The 27,880-nt window shown below is 40.2% G+C and overlaps 1 protein-coding gene across 1 annotated transcript in view; it reads right to left on the minus strand.

The window, feature by feature from the left end:
• Nucleotides 1-27,880, minus strand: part of LOC121389802 (metabotropic glutamate receptor 2-like) — a 162,845-nt gene that overhangs the window by 29,630 nt on the left and 105,335 nt on the right. The window contains exons 3-6 of the mRNA XM_041521452.1: nucleotides 16,547-16,717; nucleotides 11,177-11,318; nucleotides 2,441-2,583; nucleotides 980-1,264 (exon numbers count right to left, since the gene is read on the minus strand). Of these exons, the coding sequence (XP_041377386.1) occupies nucleotides 980-1,264; nucleotides 2,441-2,583; nucleotides 11,177-11,318; nucleotides 16,547-16,717 (741 nt within the window). The remainder of the gene's footprint in view (nucleotides 1-979; nucleotides 1,265-2,440; nucleotides 2,584-11,176; nucleotides 11,319-16,546; nucleotides 16,718-27,880) is intronic.

Consider the following 27,880-nt stretch of genomic DNA (forward strand, 5'->3'; position numbering starts at 1 on the left):
TATCTTGTTAAAAAATATTACTATGAAAATGAACGATCACACATGACCCATCTCATGATCAGTTTTGGAATCGTTTTCTTGAGTGGCACAGTACTGCAGATGCATACATGTTCATTGTCATGCATGGCTAAGATGCCTACATGGAATTTCTTCTCGGGTAGATTGTACACACACCGTGGATCTTATTTCGCTTTTATTTTATTTTTTTGGTAACAATGTGACAGTTGTGAACTGGAATGACTGTCAGTTAAGGTGTAAAAACCTTTTGTTTTGTTTGCATTTGTCTGTGTTTTCCTTTTCAGTTTAAATAAAAATAACCGAAACAAATAATTACTATAATTTTAAAAATGCGGGAAAAGTGCTTTTAGACTGGTTTTAATATTCTTAATATCAATAAGGCTGACCTACTTTGCGTTTATATACAGGAAAGCAGGTGAATTATTTATTTAGAAATTATATATTATTATTGATAATTCTAAAAAAAACCCCATTAATTATACCCGTAACAATAAATATGTTGATACTTGATTAAACATTGAAAATGGAATTGAACTTTAATTCGTTAAAAACACCGACAATATGACAACTTCCTAAGCATACTTGAGCAAAATACCAAGTGCGCCGAATCATCGGACGCGCCGATACACCGGACACGGTTGTATTTCATCGGTTGCTGTGCAATCGACTATTCTCTCGTACGAGGCACTCGTATCGTGTGGCATAGTCTGTAGATCATTTGCCTGAGGTGCTTGAGTTGCGTGATCGAATCTTCTCGGCGGACCCCCCCCCCCCCCCCCCCCTCCACAGCCCCTTATATCATGACTGTTATATCAAAGGAAGTAATGCGTGCTGCTTTGTCTATGTCAAAGTGCATAATAGACCTTATAATACTAATGAGGGGGGGGGGGGGGGGGGGGGGGTATCGTTCCAAAAACTCGTATCGTGTGTCACCGCCTTAAACCCGGTCCCTAACATTTACCTTGAACGCGTGTGCGTACGCCAGGACCGCGTCGCTAACGAACTGCAGCTGTCCCTCCAGCTCAAAGTTGTCCTCCGTTACCGTCTCGTCCCCGCTACACGTGCGGTCGTAATTCTCGTTGTACGGCGTCCAGGGGCTGCCCGGGTACTTGCAGCTAAACAGCTCCTCCCAGTACTCTATGAACCACGGGTTCCTGATGTTCGTAGACGGTCTCAGGTTTAGGAAGTATTCCTTGAAACCCTGAACCTCGTTGGCCAGTGGTTGAACCGTCACAGCGCCCTCCACCTACAGTTGGAGAAAGATAAAAGATACAGTTAAAGTTTATTTTGTTTAACGCATCGCTAGAGCACATTGATTAATTATTCATCGTCGGTTATAATTAGATGTCAGTCGTTTGGTAATTTCGATTCGTCATTCACGCAATCTGATTAAAATTAGCTCTACTGAGTTTACCAGTAGATCTAACAGCATTGCGGGGACTCTCATGTCCAGATGTCATTTCATGTATAAATAATTTTAATATCGATCAATTACACTTCGCCTTTTATAGCGTTATTCGGGAGCATACAAATTCTAAAAATATCGGGCGAGACTATTTATGCAATAGGCGAACTTGTTGGTCTATTTCAACATTGAAAAAACAGGGTGAAAAGTGCAGTAATAAACTCTGGATTGTATACTAGTATAAACAGATTTTATGGCTATACCATCACGGTTTTTTTTCGTCTTGAAACGAATTTTATATAAAATGTTATATTGCAATTAGTTTCCGGCATACTTCGTAATTCACCCGAATCATTTCGTATACCCTCAGCATAATGCCGAATGTTTTCAAATTCTTTTCGAATTCTTTTCGAAAGGTCAACTGGACATGAGCTCCAACGGGCTGCTGTTAGATCCACATGTAATAGTGGAGCTAATTTTAATTATATTGTCATTCACGAGTACAGATGTCGAGTCTCTCACGTCATCTAAAACAAGGGCGGGACGTAGCCCATCGGTAGGCCCATTGGGTTATTTCTCGTTTCAGCCAGTGCAAGGCCGTGGTATGTGTTATCCTGTCTGTGGGATGGTGAATTTAAAAGATCCCTTGCTACTAATGGAAAAATGTTGCAGGTTTCCTCTCGTTGACTATGTCAAAATTACAATTTTTTTAATAAATCAATGTGCTCTAATGTTGTCGTTAAACAAAACAAACTTTAGTTTTTTCATCTAAAACAATGAAAAAATTAAATGTTCAAAAACATGCAGTAGCATAATGTTGGTCAGTGATGCATCGCATTTAGCAGATATAGGATTCAAATATCTACCATAAAACTTTGAATGCAATTAGGACCTTCTCCACGAAGACAAAAAGGACATTTTTATAAAACTAAATAGAACACTAGAACTGATTACGTTTCAAATATGTCTTATAGACTCTGTCTAGGACAAATATGGGATTTGGATACGTCCACTCACCTCTTGCTCCATCCCCCTGAAGGCGAGGCCCCTGCCACCCCACCCGTCGCTGCCGATCCAGGCGAACGTCCCTGTCTCCCCCTGTCTGTTCACGGCCTTCATTAATTGCCCTACTTCTTGGTCGGAGCCAAATATTATTACACCTGAAACAAAACAAAAGACAGAAAAAGAAAATTTACTTACAGTTATTTTTGCCAATAAAGGAACTGTATAAAAGACGTTTGTTTTTTTGTTTTGTTTTTGTGGGGTTTTTTCTGTTGTTCTCTCTCTCGTTTTCTTTTTATTTGTTTTTTTTTGGTTGTGTTGGGATGGTGTTTGTGTGTGTGTGTGTGTGTGTGGGGGGGGGGGGGGCTGTATCAATCAGATCATACCTTGGGCATAATATAGAGAGAGATACCTTAATATAGGTATCGCCTGTTGGTCAATCCCCATCGTAAATATTAATATTGTTTAAATCAAACAAAACAATATATCGCAAAACTTTATTTTTCATATATGCTTGTTCATTAATAATACCGTTATATTATTCTATATGTATCCATCCCACAGACAGGGTAGTACATACCACGGCTTTTGATACCTTTCAATCTATAACATAATCATTAGGGGCGGGTTTAGCTCAGTCGGTTGAGTGCTCGCTTGAGGTGCTTGCGTCGCAGAATCGAAGCATCTCGATGGATCCATTCAACTGATTAGGTTTTTCTCGTTCTAACCAGTGTACCACAGCTGGTCAAACGGTGTGGTATGTGCTATTCTGTCTTTGGGAAAGTGCATATAAAATATATTTGCTGCATTAGGAAAAATGTAGCGGGTTTCCTCTGATGACTACTTGTCAGAATTATCAAATGTTGAACATCCAATAGCCGATGATTCATAAACCAATGTGCTCTAGTGGTGTCGTTAAACAAAACAAACAAACTTCAACTGTAACATTATTACAGTTGTATTATACTATATTTATCCACATCAGTAACATACGTACACTGTTTAAACCTTTAACACGACTGTAAGGTAGTAATATCAGGGCCACAACCATAACACTATCATATTTGTTTAACTGGGGTCATTAAACTTTTGTTTTAAAATATATAATATATTTCCGATATTTGAACTCTAACTGACCCACTTTTTAGTCTAAAACGAACAGTATCACGCCTAAGGACGAACAATCGTCCATTGATATGTCGTTATGTCCTTGTTATTCTGTAACGCAATTCCACCTTTCTTTCTCGTCCGCCTCGGGTTTGGAACTCACACACTGAGATCTAAACAACCGTCTGTTGTATGAAAAGTATTTCCAAAAATAATTCTTTTACCCATTTTATCAGAGGAAAACACAGTCGGTGATACTGCTTGGATAGTATCAGGTATCACTTTGAAATGCCAAAACCCAATATTTTGTTATGTTATTTATAAGACGCAAATGGATGTTGTATTATTGTATACTTAGTCAAATTAAAAACTTCACAACCGTTTCATCTTGGCTAATTAGCAAATATGACAGAAGAATGTGTTAAATAAGGTATTTTTTATTGTATGACTTCCAAAGAAAGAATAGGAATAAATGTTGAGTCAAAAATTTGTTTGACGCGCCCACAGCATTCGTTAAAATCAAAATAGTAAAAAAAAATGGTAATTCACAAGCAGACCATAAAATTGCCCTACTTTTGCCTCATTGGAAATGTTTTATTTAACGACGCACTCAACACATTGTATTTACGGTTATATGGTCCTGCCAGATAGCGCCACGCTTCCCCGGGGGTTCGTGGGTGAGGGTGAGAGGATTGCCTCTCACGGTTCCCAACGTGTTAGTTGATGCTATCCAACAACGTTACGGGACAATAGTAGTGAATAGTGCTCAAAACTGGTGAGAGAACTTTGAAAATTGACTTAACACGCGACATACCAGGGAGATTTGAAACTAAAACCCACCAGTGGTTCACGGTTCGCTACCGAAACCAACCGGAGTTGTGCTTTGGTTGTGGCAAGTCAGGCACCAACAGTGGGACTGCCCTAGCAGACAGGCCAGGTTTTCAGATATCGTGGAGGGTGGGGACCTAGGAAAGGGGGCAGCACCCCAGCCCCACCCCTAGCCACGCCAGAAGAGACAACAGAGAGTCTGATTATAGACACGGGAACCACCCCTGATACCACCCCTGAAACAGCCACGGTCTGGGATCGATCCCCGTCGGTGGGCCCATTGGGCTATTTCTTGTTCCAGCCAGTGCACCACGACTGGTATATCAAAGGACGTGGTATGTGCTATCCTGTCTGTGGGATGTTGCATGTAAAAGATTCCTCGCTACTAATAGAAAAGAGTAGCCCATGAAGTGGCGACAGCGGGTTTCCTCCTTCAATATCTGTGTGGTCCTTAACCAAATGTCTGGCGCCATATAACAGTAAATAAAACGTGTTGAGTGTGTCGTTAAATAAAACATGTCCTTCCTTCCTTCCTTCCTACCTTCTGTCATTCCCCATTCTGTTTAGACAAATCTAAAAATCTTCACAAGACCGATCTCACTGGAAATTTAAACACTAATGGCATGCACTCATGAATCACTGTCCAAATAAAGATGCTATCGTGTATCCGCGAAATCAATAAAGATTAAGTTCAGAATCAAATGTCTCACGTGGCCGTGTTAGCAACTTGTCTTCATCCATCTTGTACAGGTCTCGGTGGCGTCGTGGTTAGGCCATCGGTCTACAGATTGGTAGGTAATGGGTTCAGATCCCAGTCGAGGCATGGGATTTTTAATCCAGATTCCGATTGCAAACCCTGAGTGAGTGCTCCGCAAGGCTCAATGGGTAGGTGTAAACCACTTGCACCGACCAGTGATCCATAACTGGTTCAACAAAGGCCATGGTTTGTGCTATCCTGCTTTGCTGCTAATCGGAAAGAGTAGACCATGTAGTGGCGACAGCGGGTTTCCTATCAAAATCTGTGTGGTGCTTAACCATATGTCTGACGCCATATAACCGTAAATAAAATGTGTTGAGTGCGTCGTTAAATGAAACATTTCTTTCTTTCTTTCATCTATCTTTCAGAAAACGACATCTAAGTGATATTTATTTCAAAATCATTTCTTAACCATCAACAGTCTTTTCAATGTAAGTGGATTAGTGTTTATTTCAAAGTTGATTGGTTTTATTATGGGTATTAGGATCTGCGTTAATACAGGTATCAGGCTTCTATGTCAGATTGTAAGTATTCGTCTTATGCAAATAAACCATATGTAACATGACCTTTGTCATTCTATGTCGACGGTGTGTGTGTGTGTGTGTGTGTGTGTGTGTGTGTGTGTGTGTGTGTGGGGGGGGGGGGGATGGGGGACGAAGCCCAGTGGTAAAACCCCTCGCCTGATTCGAGATCGGTCCCCGTACATTTTTTTCATTAGTAGCAAGGGATCTTTTATATGCACAATAACCACAGACAGGATAGCACATACCACGACTTTTGATATACCAGTCGTGGTGCACTGGCTGGAACGAGAAATATCCCAAATGGGCCCACTGATGGGGATCGATCCCAAGGCAAGTGTTTGTCATCCTTAAAAACGTTTTAAAAAATTCATGCTACAAAAGCACTCCAATATCGCCACCAGGTAACGATAATAACACAGAGATAGATATCCAATGTGTAAATGAGCACCGATTTACACGTACATTTATTGCGCTCCACAATAAGACACCATTTTATTACATGCATATTTGCAACCCATTCTAATCCTGGAGAATCACGCAGACTTCCCATAAAGCAAACTCCTTCCAAACCGCCATCCAAGTAACGACATGCATCTGTGATTTATGCTTTTATCTGTTTTCCACTAGCAGGAGACGAATGTAGCCTAAATTGAGCAGTATGGTCAGAACGAAAGACATGAATAACAATGGAAGTGCCACTATTAATCTTTATACAATTCGAAATGCTCGCGTATTAGTGTCCGTCAGTCCGGTAATTCGACCATCCACCAGATGTAATCTGGCGGCAAGAGGAATCCGTGTGTCATCGTCCAGATATTACAATATATATTTCACTCCAAACACGGGCGCAAAATGATGACCTTTATTTTTGGACGGGTTTTCGCAAGCTTTTCATGCTGAAATCTCTGACTCATAAGTTTGTTGACCCATCATGATTCTGATATTGTACTGTATGCTTTTTCTGATTCGTGAGTTTGTTGACCCATCTTGATTCTGATATTGTACTGTATACTTTTTCTGATTCGTGAGTTTGTTGACCCATCTTGATTCTGATATTGTACTGTATGCTTTTTCTGATTCATGAGTGTTGACCCATCATGATTCTGATATTGTATTGTATGCTTTTTCCGATTCTTGAGTTTGTTGACCCATCTTGATTCTGATATTGTACTGTATGCTTTTTCCGATTCATGAGTTTGTTGACCCATCTTGATTCTGATATTGTACTGAACGCTTTTTCCGATTCCTGAGTTTGTTGACCCATTTTGATTCTGATATTGTACTGTATGCTTTTTCCGATTCCTGAGTTTGTTGAGCCATCTTGATTCTGATATTGTACTGAACGCTTTTTCCGATTCCTGAGTTTGTTGACCCATCTTGATTCTGATATTGTACTGTATACGTTTTCCGATTCATGCGTTTGTAGAATTAACTAGATTGAAATTCTAATTTTAGATTTTAGGTGGGGGGGGGGGGGGGGATTGTTTCCTATCTATGGTGATAATACTGTGAAATCACGTTTGTTTGAGGTGGTCTAATTTTTGTCAACGAATTTAAGAACGTAACGGAAATATCATCCATGTCTAATACAATACGAATTTATGATACTACTTTTTTCGTTCTCTTTAAGACCCAACTAACATTTGTTTTTAGCAAAACCACGAACAGTTAAGCCAGCGGAAATAAAGGAGTTAACAGTTTTGTGTTCTGTATCTGGGTTTTTAAAAAAATGTAATATTGTTTATTTATTACCCCAGCAGGCACTCATAACGGGGAAAATAAAAAACACAATTTCTCACTGAGAAATTATCATGCATTGGTTTAACGTATACTACTATTGGACGATTTGACGCCAACAAACCAAACACCTTGTCTGTATTAAATATAACTGTCTGAAATTTGGTATTTCTAGTTCTGTCTACTCAACTTCCTTGTAATTTCCTTCTAGTGTTTATCAACTGATGCTTTACTTCTTCTATTTCTTCTTCTTTTTGTATCTCTAGTCCTGTTCAACTGACTGTTTAATATTAATATTGTTTAATAATCCATCCTCTTTTTTTCGCTCTCTATCTAATCTCTTCTTGGTATCGTTAAACAAAACACACAAACAAATATTTCCTTTGAGTCTTTTTAAAACTATCGGTCAATCCGCGAAATTCATATTAATTTTTTAAAGTGAGCAGCAATCAAGGCTTTTTTTTAAAGCTGAGAAGCAGTTCTGGAATTTAGTCTCAAAATTAGATTTGTATTAAACTTACTGCGTAAACTTTTCCAACAGCAATGGAGAAGACAAACCCTAATAAAAGCATATGATTTTCGTATACGTTATCGGTCCTGAAAATGAGGAATCGTGGATATATTTAAAATACTGTCAAAAATAAGATGGAAAGCAAAACCTACTTGTGAAACAAACTAATTATAATTATGAGAAAACATGTTGTGTATTGTGAGCGGCATTTTCCGCATGCTCTCTTTTAATTTCGAGTTTTAAGCCGACGCCACACCATACGAGTGCCTCGTACGAGAATAGCCACGAGAATAGCCGACTGTGATATTTCATTTAAACTTATTTTTGTGCTTATATTATTTCCAATTAAGGTTCAAGCACGCTGTTCTGGGCACATACCTCAACTATCTGGGCTGTCTGTCCAGGACAGTGGGTTAGTTGTTAGTTGTTAGTGAAAGAGAAGAGTGGGTAGTGGTCTTACACCTACCCACTGAGTTGTTAAAACTCGCTCTGGGTGGGAGCCGGTACCGGGATGCGAACCCTGTACCTACCAGCCTTATGTTCAATGGCTTAACCACGACACCACCGAGGCCGGTACCGGACTGCGAACCCAGTACCTACCAGCCTTATGTCCGATGACTTAACCACAACACCACTGAGGCCGTTCGATCGTGTCAAGACAAAATTACGATTTCAGCGGTTGCTATGCATGTAATCGGTTATTCTTGTACAAGGCACTCGTATCGTATGGCGTAGCCTTTAGTAAGCTTGTGTTTTGCATTTACCTTTCTAATAAAGTGGGTTTTTTATTTACATTTCCGTGTGTATTCGATCGTCCAATATTCTGTTTTACACCTTATTTCCTTATATATATTTATTTGCGTAACATTGTGTGTGTAATTCATCTGTTACAAAATGGATTTGCGCTACGCCGAATTACTAAAGCCAGACATTCTGGTGCGAGTGTAAATACTACTTTGCAGTTTCATTTTTGTTGTTGTTGTGTTTCGTTTTTGTTTTGTAGAGGGTTTTTTATTTGTTAAGCATCAGTCCACTAAGTTCAGAAAGAAACGATAATGTTTTATTTAATGACACACTCAACACTTTATAATAACGGTTAAATGGCGTCGGACATATGGTTAAAGAAGGGAGGAAGGAAATGTTTTATTTAACGACGCACTCAACACATTTTATTTACGGTTATATAGCGTCGGACATATGGTAAAGGACTACACAGGTATTGAGAGAGGAAACCCGTTGTCGCCACTTCATGGGCTACTCTTTTCAATTAGCAGCAAGGAATCTTTTATATGCACCATCCCACAGACAGGATAGTACATACCACGGCCTTTGTTACACTAGTTGTGGAGCACTGGCTGGGACGAGAAATAGCCCAATGAGCCCACCGACGGGAATAGAGTAAACACAGAGTAAACCTGCTGTCGCCACACCACAGGCTACTATTTTCTATTATACGGATCACCGCACAGACAGGATAGCACATACCATGGCCGTTGTTACACCATTTTGTGAAATAACGGCTGGAACAAGAAATATCCCAATGGGTCGGTCCACCGACAGGGATCGATCCTAGACCGACCGCACATCAGACTAGCGCTTTACCACTGGGATACGACTCGCCACCAAATGAGAGAGAAAAATATCAAGGTCAGTTCTTCAACATAATTATGTTTCTTACACACCCGTGTAGGAGATCACTGTTGTGTATCAAAATCGTATACACGTATGTTGGAGATCGTTTCTGAGAGGTCATGACCCAGTTTAGTGTTATTGTAAGGAGTCGTCATTCAAATTCAAAATTAGCTGTATTATTACAATGCTTCGCCGCATTAAAATGCTCGCTTTTCATCAATTTCATTTTCCGAGTGGTTGGCAAATATTTTAGAATGCTCTATTTTTCAAGAAAAACGGATCTGTTAGTACAGTAATGATTTGGTTATAACGTGGTATGTATGCTTAAAGCCAAGTGTCTATACGTCATGACCCAGTTAGCCTACGTTCTGTAACAACACAATTTAATTCATTATGTTGTTTACATTTTCTTGTTTCGAGGTATGCAAGAAATAGGATACTACATTCGTGTCCGTTTAACACCATTTATTTTACAACTCGTTGTTTAATCTACTGTACCAGTCCATAATTCAGTTTAAAACTACATTCCCTGGAATATTTTTATTATTTAAGCATATAGAACAGAAAATCCAATTACGTTTGGTGCATATATGACGCCGCACTCCGCACTGGTTTCACTACGCTGGCTTATCCAGGTCAAAAACAAAGCCATGATTTTGAAAGTGGAACACTTTTGACGGGCTCGTACCGATCTCGGTTTTCATTGGCTTGTCACAAGTATAGAATTCCCCAACAAGAGATCACGTGAGGTTTCGCAATTTTTGAACAAATTTAACTGTCTTGATTGAGGGGTCGTCTCATATTTCCAAAACATATTTATATCCATAGAGGTACGGTACAACGCCTTTCCAGGGGTCGGTGAGTGGGGGATTTGCCGTGAAATTTTTAACAAGTGTCTTTACACGTTACAAAATATCAATTCTGAAATAGGAAGGTACGACTGTCGATATTACGTTGTCAAGATCAAACCGGTTTTAACTACAGCGCAAGATTTCTCTTAATTTTTTGAGGCGAACCCTACAATTTGAAATCGGCAAACGCACGTGTTAACTGAAACTGACAACAGGCTGTCGTTTGTGCTTTGTCGAGCTATGGCGGCACAGGCGACGAATCAAGCGTATACGTTTGACGATATCCGTTCATAGCGAACACACACAACTTTCTTAAAAGTGCATTTGAGCTTGTACTTCACATTTGTACATGCTGTTATAATATGGTAACCAGATAATGTAACTTTAACATCAGATGCACCAGACAAATACTGCACGTGTTAAGGAGTCCATCAGAGTTTGCTGAGTATACATGGAAGTGGAGGCCCAGTCAGTGCGACTGCCCGAGGGTTGGGGAATGGAGGACACTATCTTAGCGCTACGAAATCGTAGGGTGTGACGTCACTACACCACACGCCATAGTGACGTCATAGCTTACGATGATTTTACGATTTCGTAGGCTAAGATTGCTTCGAAAATATGGGCCCTGCAGGACCTGCTTGTGGGAATCTGGGTCATATTCCCCCCGAGAATATTTCAATTTCAGGTGTTCAAATACGTCATTTCCAGTCTTCTGAGCACAATAACAATGAAAGGTGTGTGCATGTGTGTGGTGTAGTGGTGATGGTAGTGGAGAAAAGCGTAGCCCCATATCCAATGTATTACCTCTAGCGTTCGTCTTCAGCAGGTTCTTGACGATCTGGTCGTACGCCTCCTGTGGCGCCACGCCCGAATCCTTGAGCAGCGTCTCCGTGGCGGCCTTGCAGATCCCGTTCTCGTTGAGCAGCTTGGAGAGTTCGTTAAAACCCTGGAAAAAACAAGACATAGGGCCTACATTAAAATAATCGAACATAGATTGCATGTTAGAGGGAGTGACAAAGAGAGAGAGAGAGAGAGAGAGAGAGAGAGAGAGAGAGAGAGAGAGAGAGAGAGAGAGAGAGAGAGAGAGAGAGAGAGACCAGACAGAAAGACATAACGAAAAAAAAGAAGAAGAAAAACAGACAGACAGTCAGAGGTAGACAGATGGTGGTCATCATCAACCATTTCAAAAGTATTACGAGACAACAAAAATGTCTTAACATCACACCACCACCACCAAAGCATCATCATCATCATCGGCATCATCATCATCATCATCATCATCATCATCTTCGTCATCACCATCACCAACAGCAGCAGCTTCATTATTATTATTATTATCATCACCAACATCATAATCATCACCATCATCATCATCACCACCACCACCACCACCATCATCATTATCATCACCTCAACCACCACCAACATCAATATAGCCACCACCATCATCATAATCACCACCACTACCACCACCACCACCATCATCATCATCATCATCATCATCATCATCATCATCATCATCATCATCATCATCATCATCATCATCATCATCATCACCATCAACAAAAAGAAAAAACAAAAAACTCACAAAGAGATCACGAGGAAAAAAACAAAACAAAATAATAAAATAAAAAAAAACCTCGAAAAACAAATGGTCCATGTTATAGTCATCAGGACATTCTATCACGTAACAGGGATCACGCAAGCACCGATTGACTCGCTATTCTGGAAATTCTATGGATTGTCTATTCCGAGCGGATGCGGAAAACGTGGAAACTTAAGCCCTAAAAAATCAATTTCTTAATTGCAGCACTTAAGGATGTCAGAGGAAAATAGCGAGGCTTGGGTATTTGTTCTAGATTGTTAAGCATAATAAGTAAAAACTAGACCCGTGGCGGCGTGTAATATTTTTCGATAACCCTTAATTTGTACGCACTATAACTGCGATTACTGCAAATCGATGAGCGTCATATCGCACGGCAGTCGTGTTCAGGGGTGTAATTAAGGCATAACCTTGTTGTATCCCAGTTATATAGCTCAACGGGGAGTCGATATTGTGCTATTCGAGACGTCGAGTCAGGTGCGTGTGCAGGAATTTATGTTAGGGCAGGGTGTGTCTAGACGGTGGTGACAACTCACGCCCGCCCCCGCGAGTTTAAAGATCGAAATGTTTTGAGTTCGTGTCCCAATACCGGAAAGAAGGAAGGAATGTGTTTTATTTGACAATGCACTCAGCACATTTTTATTTGCGATTATATGGCGTCGGACATATGGTTATGGAGCACACAGACAATCAGAGAGGAAACTCTCTGGTCTCAATCCATCAGCCGAGCACTTTATCGCTGGACTACGTCGTAAAAAAAACCCCAGGTCGAGACGTAGCCCAGTGGCAAAGCGCTCTCTTGATGCGCGGTCGGTTTTGGGATCGACCCCTGTCGGTGGGCCCATTGGGCTATTTCTCACTCCAGCCAGTGCACCACGACTTGTACATCAAAGGCTGTTGTATGTGCTATCCTGTTTATGGGATGGTGCATACAAAAGATCCCTTACTGCTAATCAAAAAGAGTAGCCCATAAAGTGGCAACAGCGGGTTTCCTCCATCAGTATCTGTGTGGTCCTTAACCATATGTCGGACGCAATATAACCGTAAATAAAATGTGATGAGTGCGTCGATTTCCTTCCTGGTACACGAGCGACACACGCATGTCCATAAATAGTTTTTCTTACATACCCGTTGCGTTATTTTTGGTTAATGCGGTTGTTAACACATGCACGTGTGATAACAATTTCAAGACAAACGACTGGCTGCCTGGTGATGACCAGGTCACCGATGCCATACCTCCAATGAAAAACTACACGATGGAAATCGATTAGACTGCGACGTATTGTTAACCTGTCACTCATGTGTCTGTGACGCGTAAATCAGCTACAAGTGCAACGGCTGTAAATAACAGTTAGTCGAAAAAGATGTTAAAATTGGCTTAAAACCTGGGTTTTTTGAGGATATGTAAGAAATAGAATAATACATTCGTGTCCGTTAGATACCATTTATCTCACAACTCGTTGTTTTAAAACGTATCAAACTCGCTTTCGCTCGTTAGATACACTCTAAAACAACTTGTGAGATAAATGATATCTAACGGACACGAATGTATTATTCTCTACATAATTAACTGGATATCGCAGCTGGATTTCTAATACACTAGTGGGACATACGTATAATACCTGCATTTTCAATGTAAACTATATCTACTAACCTATCTGAAATATACTCTTCAAAAGAAGAAACGCAAAACCACATTGTCGTAACATTTGGAGAATTGATTTAATTATTGAATGGTGAGTCCGATAATTACCACATGTTGCAGGATTGTTCACAATTCACTCTAGTCCATTGTGAGTAAGTGATAGGACACACCACCAAGGTCAAGGTCATCTGGAGTCAATACCGGGTGTGGCCTCCGCGTGTGTTGACAACTGCCTGGCACCGCCTGCCCATTGAAGCAACCAGAGTACGGATGACGTCCCGGGGGATGGTGGCCCACTCGGCCTGCAAGGCTGCTGCCAGCTCGGGCAGGGTCTGGGGTTGTGGTTGTCGCTGTCGGAGGCGTCGGTCCAACTCGTCCCATAGATGCTCAATTGGGTTCAAATCCGGTGATTTCGATGGCCAAGGAGGGACATTAATGTTGTTGTTCTGTAGGAAAGCCGTTGTGAGACGTGCTGTGTGAGGCCTGGCGTTGTCATGTTGGAACTCTGCGTTGGCGTTGGCCATAACTGGAACGATGTGTGGCCGGAGGATCTGGTCAATGTAGCCCTGTGCATTCAGGTTGCCCTGCACGTGGACCAGGTCAGTTCTGCCAGTGTGTGAGATGGCTGCCCACACCATGCCACTACCCCCGCCGAATCTGTCCACTTCCTGCACGCAGTTTGCCGCATAACGTTCACCACGACGCCTATACACGCGGCATCTTCCATCATGACGTCGGAGCAGAAATCGGGACTCGTCACTGAACCACACCTGTCGCCATCGCAGTTGAGGCCATTGTCGATGAATCTGGCACCACTGCAGTCGGAGTCGACGGTGTTGTGGTGTTAAGATGACACCTCGAACTGGACGTCTGGCACGAATTCCTACCTCACGTAGGCGGTTCCGTACGGTCTGGTCGGATATCCTGCGCAAACCTGGTATTGCTGCGGCTGTGGAGGTGGCAGTAGTCAATCGTTCCCGAAGGTGGCGTACCCGGATGTAGTGGTCCTGCCCGGGGGTAGTGACCCGTGGTCGACCGGATCTAGGGAGGTCACGTGTTGATCCATGTTGCTGGTAACGGTCCCACAGTCTGGAGATGGTGCTTGGGGACACATGGAATGCCCTGGCAACGGCCGTTCTGGATTCGCCTGCGTCTAGTCGGCCGATGGCATTGTTTCTCTGCGGTTCACTGAGACGTGGCATGTCCTGGATTGTCAACTGTCGGCCAGATATAGAGGCCAGGCAAGCGAACACCCTGCACTTTTATACTGTCGGTGTTCATGTTGCACGTGCAGACAACGCACGTGCAGTGGTGACATGGTTTGCACGTGGCTGCGTTTTTGCGAATATTCACATTTTGGAACTTTATTGTACAGTAGCTGCGTTTTATCGAATGTAACCGTGGGAATGTGTTTGGGACGTGCAATGACCTTATATTCACAAAGCATGAACCGGTAGGAAACATAAAATCGGAGTTATAACCCATTTGTACCCTTTTGCGTTTCTTTTTTTGAAGAGTATATATAGCTGGACCCTTCGTACACTGGTGACACGTACGTCCATTAATACTTCATATAGTAACATACCTGAATCCAATAGGTGGACTCTTCGTACACGAGCGAAACGCATGTCCATTAATAGTTTAAAACACTAGTACATTTATCTACATAATTAACTGGATATCATAGCTGGATTTCTAATACACTAGTGGGACATACGTGTAATACCTGCATTTTCAATGTAAACTATATCCACTAACTTATCTAACACCTATAACTGGACTCCTCGTACACTAGCGACACGTACGTATATTAACTAATCTGATTAAAATTAGCTCTACTGGTCCACAGCATTGCATGGACTCCCATGTCCAGATGACATTTCATCTATAAATAAAAATTTAAATATTGACCAATTACACTTCGACTTTTATAGCGTTATTAGAGAGCATACAGATTCTAAAAATATCGAGCGAGACTATTTATGCGATAGGCGAACATGTTGGTCTATTTCATTTCAACATTAAAAAACAGGGGGGAAAGTGCAGTAATATACTCTGGATTGTATACAGATTTTATGGATATACTATCACGGGGTTTTTTCAGTCTTGAAACGAATTTTATATAACATTTTATATTGAAATTAATTCCCGATATGCTTCGTAATTCACCCGAATCTTTTCGTATACCCTCGGCATAATCCCGAATGTTTTCAAATTATTTTCAAATCACTGGCATGATTAATACTCTATATAGTAATGTACGTACCTGAATCCCATAGCTGGACTCGTCGTACACGAACGACACGTACGTCCATTAATACTCTATATAGTAACGTACATACCTGAATCCCATAGCTGGACTCCTCGTACACGAGCGACACGTACGTCCATTAATGCTCTATACAGTAACGTACCTGAATCTCATAGCTGGACTCCTCGTACACGAGCGACACGTACGTCAATTAATACTCTATATAGTAACGTACGTACCTGAATCCCATAACTGGACTCCTCGTACACGAGCGACACGTACGTCCATTAATACTCTATACAGTAACGTACCTGAATCCCATAGCTGGACTCCTCGTACACGAACGACACGTACGTCCATTAATGCTCTATACAGTAACGTACCTGAATCTCATAGCTGGACTCCTCGTACACGAGCGACACGTACGTCCATTAATACTCTATACAGTAACGTACCTGAATCCCATAGCTGGACTCCTCGTACACGAGCGACACGTACGTCCATTAATGCTCTATACAGTAACGTACCTGAATCCCATAACTGGACTCCTCGTACACGAGCGACACGTACGTCCATTAATACTCTATACAGTAACGTACCTGAATCCCATAGCTGGACTCCTCGTACACGAGCGACACGTACGTCCATTAATACTCTATATAGTAACGTACGTACCTGAATCCCATAGCTGGACTCCTCGTACACGAGCGACACGTACGTCCACTTCAACATCTTGACGAGCTCGACGATGGCCTGTGCCTGGTTCACGTCAGACGGGATGGTTCTGAGAAAATAGGGGAATCTCTCGCGGTTACTCAGAACAGAGCTCGTCGAGAAGAAACTGATCTGAAATGTTCAGAAGAAAAACATTAAAAATACGAACCAACCACAGGTTTCAGGCTCGTATATAGGCGGAAGGATTCGGGGTCGAATAGCCCCCTGCTCCTCCCCCTCAAACAACTTTTCCTTTTTTAAAATCAATTTTTTTCCTTGGGAGTATGACTCGACCTCCAAATATTTTCACTTGCCACAGTCTAGACCCCCATGTACTCCCACCCCGCATAAATTCCTGCACAGGCGCCTGGGTTTATAGGGACATTCCTGAGTTTGCTGCAATTTTAAAGATATTATCGACTAACAGAGACTTTTTAACGATTGTAATTACATATCAAATATATGTTTCTGTATAAAATATTAGCGGCTGTATATTAAACGTGTTTCTGATCGTTCTAATATTTGTACTAGGTTAAATTTCGTTTTATTTCCTAAAATATGTTTTTTTTTCGTATGCACGAAATTATTTGAAGACAAAATCTAGTTTGGGCTTCTTACAAATATTAAAACGACCAGAAACACATTGAATATACAGACACTGATATTCCAAACAAGAAAATATATTTAATATGTAAGTTTAATCGTAGAAATATTTTATTAGTCGGAAACATCTTACAATGCAGAAAACTCAGGAATGTCCCTTTAACACTGATAAAATGGTATATTTACTTTGTGTATAACAGCATCTGCACAAAAAACAACAACATTAATAGTCAAAGTAGACCGTACTTAGTCGGACTGGGTGGAGGGGTACTCAGGGGATACAAACATTACGAAACAGCCTGGGCCCATATTTTCGAAGCAATCTTAGCCTTCGAAATCGTAAATCCATCGCAAACTATGACGTCACTATAGCATGTAGTGTAGTGACGTCACAACCTACGATGGTTTTACGATTCCGTAGCGCTAAAACTCAGGAATGTCCCTTTAAACTGGGCACCCATACATATTGTTGAATCTGAAACAAACATAGAAACTAACAAACAAATCAATAGCTATGTTAACGTTTCAGTTAGCCAAACACTCACAATGACCATTGATTTAAAAAACGTCATTTTCGTACTATCTTTTTGGCGAGTTAATATATAGAGAATACAAAACGAGCTTGGCTGTCATACCATTTTTATGAAAAGAGTGAAAAGTTTTGGCATATGACGAGCGAAAGCGAGTCAGATACCAACACTGTTCACGAGTTTCATAAAAATGGTATGACAGCCAAGCAAGTTTAGTATTTTATTTATTACAAACCAACTGCAAACAAGCCGCAACGCAGAAGAAAGCAGATGTCGTAACCTATTACACGTTATTATTCTACGAATTGGGTCAGCAAATGTTCTACGTCACGCTCACGCCACGCCAATATTACACTAGTTAGATATCGAGGGATTACTATGACATGAGCAATATCTTACACTGGCGTGTAATAAAATCAAATATATTCACCAAATTCCATTAACTTCGCATTTGGCGATTTGCTAACGACAGCTAAATCATTGTTTCATTAAAAAAAAAAACTATTTCAAGAAAACGACACCCTAATGTGATTAAATCTCGTTCCTCTACGTCAAATAAATAAATGACCATATGAAGTTTGAAAAGCAGACATTAATGTAAGGTTTTGCAATTGGACCGAGTCGTACGTCAATGTATGTAATGTGTTTGTTTACACAATGATCTGGGGACAAGGCATAACAAATAGCTCTCTTTCTCTATCTGTCTATCTCTCTGTCTGTCTGTCTGTCTGTCTGTCTCTCTCTCTCTCTCTCTCTCTCTCTCTCTCTCTCTCTCTCTCTCTCTCTCTCTCTGTCTGTCTGTCTGTCTGTCTCTGTCTCTCCCTCCCTCCCTCCACCTTTCTCTCTGTCACTCTCTCGCTGTCTGTATGTATGTCTGTCTGTCTTTCTCGGTCTCTCTCCCTCCGTCTCTGTCTGTCCCCCCCCCTCTCTCTCCCCCTTCCTCCCTCCCTTCCTCCCCCCTCTCTCTCTCTCTCTCTCTCTTCCTCCCTCCTCTCTCTCTCTCTCTCTCTCTCTCTCTCTCTCTCTCTCTCTCTCTCTCTCTCTCTCTCTCTCTCTATCTCTCCGTGTGTGTATACATTGGTATAGCGTAGTTAATGTTACCAGCCCTGCTATTGATAGTAAACGTGACAGTGTTCGTTGTCAAAATATTGCTTTATCTGGGTAATAAAGATATGCAATTTTAGTTCATCTAAGTACTACACTGTCAAGCATCTTGAAACATGTAAATGGTACCTGTAAAATATAGTTTAAAACTCTGTGCCAAACTAGGGTTGTTGTAAAAACATCCCATTATATAAAAAAAATTAGCCACTTTCTTCAGTTAACACTTTCAGGGATGTGTTGAACTATCCATATTTATGGGTCACATTTTGGTTGATATATTTAGCATATAATAGTACACTCAACAACGAAAGTTTAGCTAATGTTAAAGGAAATGGCATAACATTTATAAATTAACCTATTTTTATTAATTAGTATTTACATCTGAAAAGTTTACCATTTACAAACAACATAAACTCATCAACCTTTGCCGTAACACAACAGGAGGACCTGGTTTTCTTTTAAGTTTATTCAACCATGGCAAATTTAGACGTCATAAAAGATATTTGCTAAACTTTCGTTGTCGAGTATATTTTTAAACACATACTTCAGAATTGGCGCCTATGGAATTTTTTTTGGTGTAGTACAACCATTAAGTAGAACGCAGTGACCGCTTATAATTGTCCTTTAAGCGCTATCATTGACCAAATCGCCGTAATATACGAAGTTATACTAAATTCTTTAAATGGCCAATTCGATAAAGGCGTAGCGATGTTACTTGGTACATACAGATCATATCTTGGTAACTCTTTCGATGCTTCGTTATATCGGTATACAGAGAGGTCCAACATACTAGATTAAAAAGCCAGCTAGACAGTGTTGTCTTAAAGGGACATTCCTGAGTTCCTGCAATTTTTAAAAATATTATCGACTAATAAAATGTTTCTATGATTAAACTTACATATTAAATATATTTTCTTGTTTAGAATATTAGTCGCTGTATATTAAACGTGTTTCTGATCGTTCTAATATTTGTACTAGGTTAATTTTCATTTTATTTCCTAAAACATATTTTTTCGTACGTACGAAATTATTTGAAGATAAAATCCAGTTTGAGCGTCTTACAAATATTAAGACGACCAGAAACACATTGAATATACATACACTGATATTCTAAACAAGAAAATATATTTAATATGTAAGTTTAATCATAGAAATATTTAATTAGTCGGAAACATCTTACAATGCAGCAAACTCAGGAATGTCCCTTTAAACGTAGAGATATTTAATTAGTCGGAAACATCTTACAATGCAGCAAACTCAGGAATGTCCCTTTAAACGTAGAGATATTTAATTAGTCGGAAACATCTTACAATGCAGCAAACTCAGGAATGTCCCTTTAAACGTAGAGATATTTAATTAGTCGGAAACATCTTACAATGCAGCAAACTCAGGAATGTCCCTTTAAACGTAGAGATATTTAAATAATCGGAAACATCTTACAATGCAGCAAAACTCAGGAATGTCCCTTTAAAACGTAGAGATATTTAATTAGTCGGAAACATCTTACAATGCAGCAAACTCAGGAATGTCCCTTTAAACGTAGAGATATTTAATTAGTCGGAAACATCTTACAATGCAGCAAACTCAGGAATGTCCCTTTAAACGTAGAGATATTTAAATAATCGGAAACATCTTACAATGCAGCAAACTCAGGAATGTCCCTTTAAACGTAGAGATATTTAATTAGTCGGAAACATCTTACAATGCAGCAAACTCAGGAATGTCCCTTTAAAGGCACTGTTTCGCCTTTTTCAGAATAACGGACCTCGGTGGTCATTGAACTTAAAGTGACAGACCATAGATTTTAAACACTTAAGATATAGTTTTCACTATTAAAGCCGTTTTTGATAACTGAAATCATACTTTAATTAGATATTTCATTGTTTCTCGTCATCCTGGTTTTTTAATATCACAAAATGTAATATTCATATTTTTAAAAACGCACGTGCGTCTGACAAGTAACGGTTATCATTTTTTATAATTTTTAAGGGTATTTCACAGTGTCACTCTGTCGTAACTTTATTCAAATGTGTTACAGGTTTGTAGATTAACTAAACTTCGTGTCCATTTTCACGGGTTGAAACTAGGATCTGCGCCTTTAATAGACTATTGGGTCCCACCCAGAACGATTTTAACGACTATCTTGTAAGGCCACTACACCGACTTGTCTCTCACTATCCACTAACCCACTAACCCTATCTCCTGGACAGACAGCCCAGATAGCCGTGGGTGAAAGGGCCCACCAACGGCATTTTTAGTCTATAGACGGCAATTGTTTAAAACTGACTTTTGCAGCAAATACATTTGACTGAAAGTTTATTTTTGTGTATGTAGTCATATTTCTTCAATTTATGTCAGTAAACATCAATAAACAATAATTTGTTATAAATGGAATTAATGAATGTTTAACGACACTCTAAGCACGAAATATACATTGGCTATTGGGTGTCAATCTAAGGAAACTGTATTATTATAAATGAAATCATAAGCTCACATTTAACGGAACCTGGTGTTTCTGAGATGACTGAATGAATGTTTAAAGGGACATTCCTGAGTTTGCTGCATTGTAAAATGTTTCCGACTAATAATTTCCGTCTTAATATTTGTAAGAATCCCAAACTGGATTTTATCTTCAAATAATTTCGTACGTACGAAAAAATATATTTTAGGAAATAAAATGAAATATAACCTAATACAAATATTAAAACATCAGAAACACGTTTAATATACAGCCACTAATATATTATGCAGACAAATATATTTGATATGTAATTACAATCGTTAAAAAGTCTCTGTTAGTCGATAACATCTTAAACAGTGCAGCAAATTCAGGAATGTCCCTTTAACGACACCCCAGCACTAAAAATACACATCGGCTATTGGGTGTCAAACTATGGTAAGTATATGGAAATAAAATGTACATAATTATGTAAAATCGGTATAAAGAGCTGTAGGGAAAACTATAATACAATACAAATATCAAGGTAAGTATAATTTAAAACTTTGTATAAAAATCAAATTGTTTAAAAAAACTTTCAAATTAATTTTGGGTGGAATGTAAAATATTTCAAAACATTTCTGTTGCCAAATATATCATTTCTCGTCGGCTTCAGAATGAATGAATGAATGAATGTTTAACGACACCCCAGCACGAAAAATACATCGGCTATTGGGTGTCAAACTATGGTAATGCAAATAAATAAAGTGATGATTAACATCAATATAAAAATTCAAGGTTTAAACAAAAACAGTGTAAAGAACTGTGCATAAATACAAATACAAATATCACAGAATTTTACGGATACTGAATTTTACTCTAAACTTCAATTTGTGCTGTATTGGCCATTCTCAAAGAGAATGTTACACCCCTGCACCACGGTGAGGTTACAGCACGCGCAGGGGCGTCGGCTTCAAATGATTACACTCCACCAAAATGTGGCGCACAATCAGTGTACAGTGACAATGTTCACACTGAGGAGGAGGGCCCTTCTTTAAAATAAATGAATGTGTCAAATAAGTATGACCGATGCGGCACGACACAAGACTACTTCATCCTTCCTACACCGCCTGTAGGATGACTGCCACTCTCCCAAGACTGTTCACAACCACACCGACTCAATCATCTTGCCAAGTGGAGACTAAGTTGTCCATGTTTTTTGTGTGAGTATCACATGAAATTTGTTCTCACTGGGTGAAAATTAAAGGGGGTGGCTGTGCGACCAGTACCACCCGCCCTTAAAAAAAATCAGACCCCTCCCCCCAAAAAAAAGAAGAAAATAAGAAAGAAATCGATTCCATTGATATATCACAAGCTAATAAAAGTAGTTTCGTTTTTGTAAAGGCGGTGTACATATTATTTGGCATCAAAGATAAATTATTTTAATGATAAACACTACCACTTCCGTTGTTTTTATCAGCGGCGATATACCTAACAAAATTAAATAAACTTATGGCAGTAAGTAAAAATCACCTGTTAAAACCAATTAAATCTGCAACTCAGAACAAAATATCAGACGAGAGTCGGTGGACACAAAAGACAGAATGACCTTTCTGATAACGTAACAAATTTGGCGCCAAATAAGTGTGTGTGTGTATGTGTGTGTGTGTGTGGGGGGGGGGGGTGTTATCAGTCTGAGATTGCCTCATTGCTCATTGGTTGTTTCAAGCATACAAATGGATACTGATATGGGCTGTTAAAAATACTGTTAAGTAAGTTACTGACGTTTTTCGTCAGTCGCGTTTCCATACACACAACGGCTTGTTTTCTTTGATGTCCAGTGTGCAGACTGATTGATGTTTTTCAGTGTGGAAAAAAGTCTTCATTTTGAAATAGCGGAGCTGGGTGCTGTAAATTTTATAGGGAGATGCGGAAAAAATAAAGGAGCGCCGACAAATAAAGCGGGGCGGCCGAACTTGAAATGGGGGTGAGGGAGCGGCATAACAGTTAAACACGAAAGCGAGGCAGCAAACCGTAGTGAGAACGTATATTAAACAACAATAGGCTACATGGTAAGCGATGACTCGTTCTATTGAGTGGTACTAACTAAACAATCATTAACTACAACCAGGACCCAAATACCCGCGTTAAATACTAGCAGATAATGTTCATACAAGTATATACATTTTGCCATCAGTGAGGAGCTTTACCGATGGCAGTAATTTTTATACGGCGGCACAAAAGTGCCATCGGTGACGTCCCCGACCGACGGCAGATTACATCTCACCGCCGCCGTTAAGTTCGAGCCCTGCTGAGGTGTGTGCCCAAGATAGCGTGATTGATCCTTAATTGTATATAAGCAGGCGGGATTTTAGCTCAGTTGGTTGTGTGCTCGCTTGAGGTGCTTGCGTCGCGGGATCGAACCACCTCGGTGGATCCATTCAACAGTTTGAGGGTTTCTCGTTCCAACCAGTGCATCACAACTGATCAACGGCCGTGGTATGTGCTTTCCTGTCTGTGGGAAAGTGCATATAAATGATCCCTAGCTGCATTAGGAAAAATAAAGCGGGTTTCCTCTGATGACTACGAGTCAGAATTACCAAATATATGACATCCAGTAACCACATTTACCATAGTTTGACACCCAATAGCCGAAGTATTTTTCGTTCTGAGATGTTAAAAATGTATTCATTCATTCATTCATTCATTCATTCATTCATTCATTCATTCCAATAGCCGATGATTAATTAATCAGTGTGCTCTAGTGGTGTTGTTAAACAAAACAAAGTTTTTGTATAAAAGCACAAAAATAAATACAACCATTTTTCAGAATTTGGTATATCTAACCCCTTTTTGTGTAACGTACCTTTCCTGGTTTCCCTAAAATCGGGGTTTAGCTGCAGCAAACATCTGGACGACCAGTGACATTTGGATTTGCAATACACTTATAATTTAAACAAAATGTTTTAAAGTAATGTTAAAGTTTCTTTTGTTTAACGACACCACTAGAAAACATTGATTTATTAATCATTGGCTATAGAATAGTTTGTTTTGTTTAACGACACCACTAAAGAACATTGATTTATTAATCATCGGCTATTGAAAGTCGAAAATTTGATAATTTTTGACGTATAGCATTAGAGAGGAAACCCGCTATGTTTTTCCTTTAGTAGCAAGGGATCTTTTATATGCACCATCCCACATACAGGATAACACACAGCTCGGGCTATGATATCATATACCAGTCGTGATGCACTGGCTGGAACGAGAAACAGCCCGATGAGCTCACCGAAAGGGATCGATCCTAAACCGATCGCTCATCAAGCTAGCGCTGAATTTGCCATAGTAATGCGTATATTAACTTTAAAAAAACAAAATCTGTATTATTGTAGGTTGGGTACGACCATATGTACCGTAAACAGACCTCTGAAAAATGTACGAACAATCGTTACGTGGGTTACTTGATTTTGTTTTTGGTATATTTTTTTTGTCGTAACTATAACTCGAGATTGTAACTTTAAAACATATATCCCACGGTTCGGCCTCTACAAGCAAATGTTATTCTCTCAAGAGGTGAAGACGACGAAGATTATTCATGTCGCTCGACAGACGTTAATCTACAAGTCGATATTCATTATGTCGAATTAAGTCTGTTGCTACATTCCCTGTCACAGATGTCTAAGACTAATGCCATAATAGTTTCAAGGATAGGAATATAAAATAAAAAAATCAATGTTCAGTAATGCCCGTTTGAACGCAACCACTGTGTTAATTGCGACACTTGCAGGGCCGTACCCTCCGGGGGGGGGGGCAGCTGCCCCCCCCCCCCCTGAGAATCTTGTCCTTTTTTTTAATATATATCTCCAGTAATAGCATAGAAATGTTTAATCTTTATAGTATGTTAAAAATTATTTATAAAATTTAGTGCCCCCCCCATGGATTTTGGTCAGGGTACGGCCCTGACTTGTCGTTATATATGGTATCCCACCCTTAATCTGTACAACAGGATGTCCCTTCCAATGCCTCGGGCGAATATTCCACTACAGAGCCGGTGTTTTAGTAATTATACCATTGAATATAAGACTGGTGAGTACAGGTACCGGTTTCAACCCATAGTGAGTTTTCACGTATTACAGGGGAGGTTAAAGGCCACTACGCCTACGCCTCTCTCTCTCTGTGTGTGTGTGTGTGTGTGTGTGTGTGTGTGTCTCTCTCTCTCTCTCTCTCTCTCTCTCTCTCTCTCTCTCTCCAATGAGGATTCATTCATTTTGAATGGATGTGTTTGCTTATAATCCACACAAGGTCCAAGCACGCTGTCCAGGGCATGCATTGTTACATACATATTGTTCCCAATCAGAACAGAGGCTATTTTCAATGTTCTATGTAAACTTGTCATGGAAGTGTCTAATTTTGTGTAAGGTAACTCAAACTAAGTTTCTGACGTCAAGGCAAAGTCACAGACAATCGAGTTATCATTTTCAATTTATTTTCCTGCTTACGTCCACTTACGGATGAAGCACGCTCTACTTGGCACACACCTCAGTTAGCTGGGCTGTCTGACTGGGACAGTGAGTTAATAGTTCTTTGAAAGATAGTGAGTGAGAGTGAGAGAGAGAGAGAGAGAGAGAGAGAGAGAGAGAGAGAGAGAGAGAGAGAGAGAGAGAGAGAGAGAGAGAGAGAGAGAGAGAGAGAGAGAGAGAGAGAGAGACAAGAGAGAGAGAGAGAGAGAGAGAGAGAGACAGAGAGACAGACAGAGAGAGACAGAGAGCACAGAACCATGAATAACCAGAGAAGTGATGATTGTGTAGACAAAAAGCCCTACAAAACCAACAACGGGGCGGAATTTAGTTAAGTTCTCGCTCGAGGTGCTTGCATCGCAGGATCGAACCACTTCGGTGCATCTATTCAGTTGATTGGGTTTTTCTCTTTCGAACCAGTGCACCACAACTGGACAAAGGCCGTGGTATGTGCTTTCCTGTCTGTGGGAAAGTGTATATAAAAGATCCCTTGCTGCATTAGGAAAAATGTAGCGGACTTTCTCTGATGACTACCAGTCAGAATTACCAAATGGTTGACATCCAATAGCCGATGATCAATTAATCAATGTGCTCCAGCGTTTTTGCATTTTTGGATCATGGAAGCAATCACGACTTTGCCTAGAACATCCTTTCGACTCTGCCTTGCACAGAGATACGATTTTGATCACCGAATGCGGTGCTTTTGTAAATGTCATTCAGACTCTGTTCTCCCTACAAGCGAATGTTATTTTTACAAGACATGGGGATTACAAAAGGTCATCATGGGAAACAGTTAATATGCGAGTCGATATAGTTTGCCGTGATTTCACACGTTATGAGCAACAAACCGATAAAACAGATTTAGAGACGGCTCAATGGGGATGCAATATAGGCTCATCACACCCACAGATGTGTGGTGGCGCAAAGTCGATAGTAATAACCCAATGACGTCATTAGAGCTGGGGGACGGGACGTAGCCCAGTGGTAAAGCGCTCTCTTGATGCGCGGTCGGCCTAAGATCGATCCCCTTTGGTGAACCCATTGGGCTATTTCTCGTTCCATCCAGTGTACCACGACTGGTATATCAAAGGCCGTGGTATGTGCAATCCTGTATATGGGATGATGACACCACTAGAGCACACTGATTTATTAATCATCGGTTATTGAATGTCAAACATTTTTCCATTAGTAGCAAGGGATCTTTTAGCACCATTTCACAGACAGAATAGCACATACCAGAACCTTTGTATATCAGTCATGGTGCACTGGCTGGAACAAGAAATGGCCCAACAAGCCCACCGACCGAACATTTTAGAAGAAGACTCGGACTTTACAGCTGTGGTGGCTGTACTCATGACAGGAGTCACCGGTGGAGCAGGATATGCTCATCTTTCGCGAACACCTGATACCATCACTACTATGACAGTGATTAATAAGTGTACGTCATCCGAACTCAAAGAGCTCTTTCCGATGCTAGTTTTGATTTAGTTAAACTGGTCTTGGAGTGGCAGTCCTCCTTCTGGTAGTAAAGAATCTCGTCGGGAGTGGCTGTCCTATAGACGAGACATCAGACAGACTGTCAGGGCATCGACCTCTATTTTGCCAAATGCCCATTCGACTGCATTGTGCAGAGTGCGTCATAACTGTCCAAATGTCTCGCTCTCTTACCGCCAGCGTGCTCGGGCTACAACGTATCGTGTGCAATGTCATCAACATAACTATTTCTGCTTAATACCTTTTCCCTAATAAAATACCACTGTGTATCGCATGCTGGCAGAATAATCCATACTGTCCGATTCCACGGCATTCTTTTAGATATCGATGTAACGACTGCACATAGGGGGACTGTATCTTTAAAGAAATAAACGTCAGTTTGAACCCGTGAAAATGCATTCCAAGTTTGGTGAATCTACAAACCTGTAACATCTATTTAAAGGGACATTCCTGAGTTTGCTGCACTTTTTAAGATGTTATCGACTAACAGAGACTTTTTAACGATTGTAATTATATATCATATATATTTTTTCTGCATAAAATATTAGTGGCTGTATATTAAACGTGTTTCTGGTTGTTCTACTATTTGTACTAGGTTATATTTCATTTT

This window comes from Gigantopelta aegis, chromosome 15 (genome assembly GCF_016097555.1).
Source record: "Gigantopelta aegis isolate Gae_Host chromosome 15, Gae_host_genome, whole genome shotgun sequence".
NCBI lineage: Eukaryota > Metazoa > Mollusca > Gastropoda > Neomphalida > Peltospiridae > Gigantopelta > Gigantopelta aegis.